The sequence below is a fragment of the Hetaerina americana genome, unplaced genomic scaffold, assembly GCF_022747635.1.
Source record: "Hetaerina americana unplaced genomic scaffold, ioHetAmer1.1.p SCAF_1, whole genome shotgun sequence".
In the NCBI taxonomy this organism is placed as follows: domain Eukaryota; kingdom Metazoa; phylum Arthropoda; class Insecta; order Odonata; family Calopterygidae; genus Hetaerina; species Hetaerina americana.
Window position 1 is genome coordinate 52,276,100 of NW_027286069.1, and position 8,625 is coordinate 52,284,724.

Consider the following 8,625-nt stretch of genomic DNA (forward strand, 5'->3'; position numbering starts at 1 on the left):
TTAAAACTTCCAGGTGAAATTGCATCAAAAAGGATCATCACTTGATAACAGCTGTGTTTCACTTTTTCATAAATAAGTAAAGTGGGTTGATCAGCTGGAGCTGTGATTAAAATGCACCCACAGAAATTTGTCAATATATACATTAAAAAGCTATTGTAGTATGGTTGAGCAATATTTTGCAATCTGAATTGAACTACTGTGCTGAATTTTCTCATTTTGAAAACTATAGTACCTGAATTTTCTCATAATTTAGTTTCAAATTGTTATTGTGAAACAAATTCCAAAAAAATATCCAGTAATTGCAAAGTTTGATGTTGTAGGGGAGTCAAGGATATTTCTAAAGTGATGAAATCATTGTCAGCTAACAGTACGGATTTTTTATAATACCCCGGGTAATAGAGGTAAGTCATTCACTATTTTTGTTTGTATGCCCAATCCAATGTGTTATAAACTTACAGTTAAATTGGTAGTATTTAGGATGTACCAGTTTAAATACTTATATGGTCAAAACTTGATTTTCCATTAATTCTGAAATAAATATTTTGGCATCTGATAGTTTGCAAACATCAGGAGCACAAGTTAAATTAATTTCAGAGTTATGATTTTAATGTTTAAATTTTAATTTACTAAAATAAAGTTTTTTCAGTTTTGGGAAGCAGCAGTATTGGAAGTGCTTTTGATCGTGCCTCTGCTATGAAGCAACCTCGGATTAGAAATGGTTTCACCTCACCTTTTGGCTTGTATCGCACGGTGAGTACCTTTTGTGTTTTAGATATCAATTGGCCAACTCATTTTATTCATGTTCATTTTGAGCATTCAGAAATTGTAAATCTTGAAGTTTCTAGATTGACCCTAACATGAACCAGAGTTTTAAAGACATATGAACTAAGGCAGACATGATTCCTTATCTAACAAAAAAGGCTTGCAAGAATCTTGTGATGGAACATTAGCAGCAGAACAAATATCTCTTTTTTGTAGTGGCAGGCTTTGTTTAACAAATGGGGAATGACCCACCTGAACGCAATAGTTTAAGTGACATTGAGAGAAGGCATGGTAAGCTGAATGATTCTCATTTGGAATGAGAATTTAAAGCTTTTTAAACACATAAAAAGCTTTATTCAGTTTATTACAGGTCTGGCTGATGAGGCTCTCCCAGTTAAGTTTTGATAAGTATAAATTACCAGTATTTTAGCAGTTTTCATTTCTGTTATTTTTGCTTTAAGACCACGCACAATGTGCTGAGTTGTTTCAGCATTCTAATTGAAATAATTAATTTCAAATTATCCCTTAGCCTGTTTTTAGGTATCTCTAAATAGTGCCATTCTATCTTCTAAATTTCTGCATTTTTTACAAAAGTAGTGCCATCAGCATAAAAAGCTGATTTATATTTCATATTAAAAGGTAAATCGTTAATGATGATGATGAACAAACATTTTTGGGCCCAGCACAGAGCCCTGTGGGGCACTACACTCTACTGTAAAAACTGTAGATTGACAGCCATTAAGTTCAATCAACTGGAGGTTGTCTGCCAGATATGACTTCAATAGTTTCAGTTCAATTGCCAAGGCAGCCAAACTATTCTAGCTCTGCCATTAATACAGAGTGATTAGCACAATCAAAGGCCTTACTGAGATCACATAGTGTCACAGACACTGATTCCCTCTCTTTAAATGCAATAATGACTTATTTCTTTGATCTCCTAATCCTGATGATATCTCCGTGTATCTCTCACCTGTACCACTTTCTCTTCCTGTGCATATTTCCTCATTTGTGCTTAATCCTATGGTAGTGTTTGAATCAGTTGTTAGCTGCCTATTTAACCATTTATTCTGCAAAATTCTTCAGTTTTCATTCTCACATCCACTCTTTCTGCCTAAACTGTATTCTCATCTTTCCTTCAAACCTATGCAGGAACATTCACAATCATTTCCATGCATATATAAATAATTTTATTTTTATTAGTGAGAACAAATGTTGAGTGCTGATTAAACATATGATACTTTTGGAACCGACCCTGGTTTATTTTACAAAAACAAGAAAAGCCAAGTTCCATTATGATGGAAAAGTCTAGAGGAGAATCTTTGACTAAATAGGGGCTCACAAGATGAGATTCTTCTGAAGCCTCAAATCTTATTAAAATACTATATTCAAGGAAGAATTCACTGATATAGTTTAGCTTGTAGTTGGATCTTTACTTGTAGAGTCATGTAACTTACTATCTCATGGCATTCCACTTAACCTTATTTTATTGCATTGGCAGTTTACTTTTGTTTCATTTTAAAATACTGCTAATTGAATTTGACTTCAAATTATGACTTATTTGCAACTGTAATGTTTTACCCGATTGGGAAACTGGGGTTTGAGCATTTGTTTCTTTCTCTTTAATGAAAGTCCTAACCTTGCCACATACACACACTCTTGGGCCCACAGTGATTTGCAAACTACTGTTATCAATCGATGGTTTCAGGCGTTATTTTATGGAATCGGTTCATTCTTAAGCGGATAAAATAATACTTTGTAATTCCACAGATTCCACAATTCTTAAATCTGTGGAATTACAAAGTATTATTTTATCCGCTTATTAATACTGTTATCAAATGCAATTCTCTACAATATTTTATAAATGTAATTTGAAGGTGAAAAAACACTATTTTAGTATTTATCTGTGATAGACACCACCAATAGATTGTGCTAAATTGAAACAAGGTTTTATTTTGTGCTATTTAAGTCAATCACTTCATGGAGGCTCATGTATTTTATTGGGTCTATCGTTGTCATCACAACTAAAACAGCAAGAAATGTTTGTTTCCCAATAATAATTTCCTTAAAGTGTTTCACTATTTTGTAGATTGAAATTAGATAATAGAAAGTCTTGATTAAATGCAGTATTAGAAGTGCATTAAGCAAGATACTGATCTCCACAAGCAAGGAGAATTTGTATTTCAGAAGGCATAATTGATAAAATTGTCTCCTTAAGCATTCCATCCCCGTGAACTCTCCACCCCCATCAAAACCAACCCAATATTCCCTGAATCCCTCACACCAACCACCCTTAAAATTGGGTCCACTCTTGATACATGCATCACCTTTTTACCGTTACAATTTATTAAGTTATCAATTTTAAAGTGAATGGAAAAGTTAATGTTAATTGTGCCTAGCAGAATTGCACAAGTAGTATTTTCAGCATTATATGCTGTATACAAATAACAATTGAGATTATTAATGTGTTTTGATGATATAAAATGTGAAAAATATTAAATCTTATCATTCAACTACGTAATTTAATGAAATTATGTAGTTGAATCAAAAGAATAAAACATTTTTAAAAATTAATTCTTCTCCCCCTCCCAATTGTAAACGATTGCAGTTTGCATCATTAAACAAGTGTGGGCACCCAACATAATTACTTGAATTTATTGAACTGTGAATTTGTTATGTCACAAAGTGATCGCTTTCCTTACTCTCACCCCATGTTTCAGAGTTCTCCGAATCGATTTTCGGAGCTTGCACTAAGACCATCACCCCAGCCACACCAGGTGTCGGCACCAATCCAGCAGCAACAACTTCAACAGCAGCAACCTCTGCTCGACTATGCCACCTCTGACACCCTTCGAGCTCTCCACCGACTCGACCCCTTGGAGTTGGTGGCTCGAGTAGAATCTAAACGCAGTCGCCTTCGTGCCACACGTGAGCGGCAGGAACGTGAAGAGGGCCAAGCGGCAGAGTCCACGGGAACCGGAACCATTGGGGCTGTTATGTTAGGCACTGAACCCGGTGGGAGAGTTGTAGTGATGGGTGTTGGGGAGGAGTGGAGGAGCAGTCCAACTATTGGCAGGATAGCTGCCACATCGGGAAGTGGAACCATGTCTGAAGAGAACAGGACACCCTTGCCTGAATGACGGGTCCTTTTCCCAATCCCCTTCCCCTCGGAACCGAATAGGTAGGGCAGCAGGCACACTAGTGTCATGGGCCTCATGACCCATAGAGGGATGCCATTTGCTTTCATCATTTGCGCCTCCCACGCATGACCCATCCTTAAGGTTCCTATTTGTGGAGTTGTTAAAAATGTTACCACGGCCAGTGAGGAGGGATTTGACCCTCATTTTTTTGTCATAGTTGATATTACTTCCAGCATGGCACATGTACCATGTGTTTGGGGATGCTGGATGTATCTCCAAATCCTCTTGCCATGTGGGTGTCCATCAAATGATGCAAATATCATGTGGTTTTTTTAGGGTATTTGAATCGGTTTTGAAGTCCTAAATTCAGTGCAGAAAGGATCAATTTAGGCAACCACTCGTCCCACTATACTTTCTGTCCCTGATTTTTGGAACCCTCACTCATTTTAAAATATGGCTAGCAGTGAGGATATGCTTGGTTGTGAAAAATTGAGGAAAAAGGCTGAAGTTGGACTCAACAATGATTATGATACTCAACCTGAGAGAAGACAAAATATTTTTTTCCATTTCCTTTTTATAATGTTTTCTTGTGAATTAAAATAATTTTGTTGGTATGCATGATTTCTATTCAGAAATTCACAATGTGGTAGTTGAGGAATTTTATTGATTCCTGCAATGAGCACTAGATTTGAAGTACACATTTAATTTGACTTGATATTAAATTCACAATTCTTTATTTTCTGTGCATAAAATATCTAATGGGGAAATTGAGATTTTTTGGTGAATTATTTATTGTTTTGTGGCAAACTATGGTTGTAAACAAAGCCTTAGTTGTAAAATTTGTTAACTCTTTGGAAGAAGGAATATGAATATCATGATGTATCTTATTGATAATGAATAATTGAGTACCTAAAATCGCGTTACAAATATTATTTTTTATCACTGCAGGAATGAATATCCTCATATATTCAGTTATTATTTTAATGCTGTCTCTGTCTAATATGTATTTAGTTTCTCCATTATATAAGATAGTGTACACTAGCTGTGGTGCCTTGATTTGAAATATCCTTTAAGGAATACCTGTTGTAGAAGAATTACATGCAGCTATTTAAAAATTTTAGGAACAAAATGCCTATTATTAAGTATGCAACTGCCACAGTGAAATGATTTCTGGCCAGTTAAATTGTTGAGGCCAGTAATGATGGTTAAAGCTGCCTTTTTGGTATTTCTAAACTTTGAAACTTATAATACCTATGCCATAGTAAATTTCTCATAATAATCTAATAGTAAAGCAGTAATTTTCCAATAACTTCAGATGAATTGATAAAATACTTATCACTTAATTTGTAAATGCTGGTTATGCAAGTGAATTCTTGAATCCAAATGGTTTGTTGTCAGCTGTTTATGATACATCATCTGAACCTGACAAAATAGTCGAAAGGTGTGTTGTAATTCTCAAATAATAGATATTTGAAGAGATTTTGAGTCTGATCCTGGTTGGTTTCAATTTCTAGTTCTGACATATGTGTGTGTTGCTCATGAAATACTGTGTATTATGTAACGGAGACATTGTTGCATGTAGGCTTTCAAAGAAAAAAATGCACTACCCTATGCATCTAGTTGCCCTGCATGACCGTGAGACTTTTGTGATGTCTCCCAGTTTTTTAACTAAACCGAATAACTGTGTTGCCTGGAAACATATTACTGGTCCTGCTGAGAATTTATTAACCACTTTTTAGGGTTTGGTGGAATCCACATTAAAAAGTATTGGTATTAAGAGAGCTATGACATAATATCCTGGGAGGATGATTGAAGGATAAATGTAACACCACCAAAAGTAGTCAGCATACCTTGAGCTGTTGCTGTGTATTCCCGCAGTGGCGTATTTAGTTGATTAGATTTTGAGAGTGGTATTGTGTAAAGACACACTGAGAAACAGAAACCATCCAGTAATGGATTTTTTCTCGGTGTTAAGGCTGTAGAATAATTTGTAAGATGAGATAAACTAAATTCTAAAATCTAAATGTAAAGTAGCGGAGAATATTTAGATCACAGAAAAATTTCAGGGCTCAACATATTTGGATGCTAGGTTGTCACATTACCTATTTTCATCATGGTGCCTAGTATTTTTGCAATTGTAATTCATTAATAGTCATGCTATCATGGTAAGGTTGAAAGTATTGTGACTATGAAAGTCACAATAATGAATTGAATTTATACTAAATGCATTTTCCATGCTAACTGAAAAACTTCCATGAATACTAATGGAGTGCAAGAGTTTGATCTGTCAATCTAATTCTTGTACTCCATTCATCACTATTAAGCAATACACTTTGGGAGATACCAATGTTGTTGTAAAATTTAATCCATCAAGACTGCAAATTTATCAAAATATCAGGGTAGGAAATAATTTTAAAAATCTTTCCTTTAGGCTTAAAATAAATAAAGAAATTGAAAAGTTCAGGAATCAAAGCCCTGGATCACAAGAATAACATACCCTGGCTCAGCATTTCAATGGACCTAGACCAATATAACTAATATTTCTCATCTATAAACTTGCGTATGGCAACATAGCATTAATGAATCATTGTTTCATGCAAAATAATTTCATTGGGTGGGTACTTTTTTACTCCAAGTGAAAAATTGTACATTGGCTGAAGAGAAGATTGGAAGGTTATATAATATAGGGCATATTAAAAACTATGTAATTAGCCAGAATTAAATTTTTCCTGAGGAAACCTGACAAAAATGCATGCATGGCACCTGACACACTTGGCTTCAAATATTTAGTGCACTGTAATGTGACAAAAACCCACTGCATACCCTTATCAGCATGGGTTGTAACATCATAAGTCCCTCTTCACTCAAATACGCCACTGTATTCATCCCCATAGGGGTATATTTCCATCTTCCTCTGTCTCTCACTCCCCTCCTTCCCCTCTCTCTCTCTATCTCTCATTTGGTGCTATATAACAGTCAATCATAAACACCTCCCTTTGCCAACTCCACTGCCTTCACATGTAATGTTGGGTTCCCTTTCTCCTCCTCATATCTCTTTATCCCACTTTATCTCTCTCCATGTACCCAAATATTGGAAGTGCTGAGGTATTTAATTAAGTGAACAAAGTCAATTTTGGCATTACTACTTGGGACACTTGAAGAGAAAGGAGAGAAAATGGAACATGGGTGGCATTAAGGATCAGGGTTGTGTGTAGATGTATGTCATTATGAGCTTTGAAAAATATGGTATCATAAAAGACCATGGACTCAATTGTTACTTTTGGCTGTTATTATCTCAGTCACTATTGCTGAAAGCTACATTGAAATGACTTTCCTAATGTGAAATGTAAAGCATGAAGCGCTTCATACACTGGAGTTCATCTGTAGTGACAGAGTTCATATGGCCTTTGAATGTATTACAGAGGTGCATTTCAGACCTACTGGGAAGTGATTGTGATGTAGGCTTGCTTCTTACCTGTAAAACTATAGGATAGGGAATTCTATATAATTTCTTTGTTTTTACATTCCTTTTTGCAGAAATTAGTGACAATTTTGAAAGAAAATAACCAAATCTGCATTAAATTGGTTTTAATCAAGATTGTGTAATTTATATTGCTCTTAATTGCTCATTAATTGAACAGTTATGAGGAAATATTGTATTCCATCTATGTTAGATGCAGTAAAAAAACTGTCTATTTAGCATTAACATAAAGGGATTTTCAATATTCCCAAGTTCTTCCTTATTGTTGAAGGATGTTGATGTATGTTTCAGAATTAAGACGAGTAACTTTAATCTCTTTTGTGAAATATTCCCAAATTCCTTATTTATAATGAGTTTTAACTTGAAATGTACTCGTAGTTAAAATCTGTGTTTTTTTTCATTGACCATCCCATACCAAGAGCTTATGCTGCACATCTGCTGATTCACTATGTATTGGATTTCTAGAAAATGGTTGGTTACACAAGGAGCACTTAACATAAAAGATAAATGAATTTCCAAAGTCAATATACATAGTCATTTTTGTACATACCACGGCCACATTTATGTTGTGTGTGGCCATGTAAGCTCCATAAGGCAGCTGGCATTTTTAGTGGAAAACTATTCGTAAGATAAGTTTTCTCTTCTTGTTGCATCTTTTCTTTGACAGTGACTCTGTTGCATGGAGGCTCTCCAAGGCTGCTCACTAGTATTAAAAAGAAACAATTTACTTACAAATATATTTAAGGAAATAGGTTTTCACATATATTCTTACAATTTTGTGATTGCGTATTTCTGAAATTGTTTTTCCATTTAATGAGAGTTATTTTTACCAATTAATTTTTTTGAAAAAATATATTCTTCCACCTCTAAAATTAACTTATTTTTAAAATGATTTAATAAAATGGATATGAATACTTTTGTTCAGTGGCCTCCATGTTGATATCTTTGTAATAGGCCTTGAATACCTCTATTTATACTGTATTTCTAAGAAGTACTTTCTGGTTGTTTTTATTTGAAAGAAATAAAATTGTTTATTATAGTGATGTTATATTTTATAACCATCCCTACAGCTGTTGTTTTCTCATTATATTATCACTCTTCTTTTTTATGCAGAGTAATTTTTACAAAGAAAAAAATGCCATTTTGGATATTGTCTAAGAGGTCCTTGAACTTTGGGGCCATTGGTAATTTGTAATTGCAAAGTATGACTTAGGAACAAGGGAGCAAGAATTACCTCCTCCTCAA

At 34.5% G+C, this 8,625-nt stretch overlaps 1 protein-coding gene across 1 annotated transcript; it reads left to right on the forward strand.

Annotated features, from left to right (window-relative positions):
- The first annotated feature begins 550 nt into the window (after nt 1-550).
- Nucleotides 551-6,037, forward strand: LOC139691884 (uncharacterized). Its single transcript, XM_071589817.1, has 2 exons — nt 551-750; nt 3,480-6,037. The coding sequence occupies exons 1-2, from the start codon at nt 694-696 to the stop codon at nt 3,897-3,899; spliced, it is 477 nt and encodes a 158-aa protein (XP_071445918.1). The 5' UTR covers nt 551-693; the 3' UTR covers nt 3,900-6,037.
- The last annotated feature ends 2,588 nt before the right edge of the window (nt 6,038-8,625 follow it).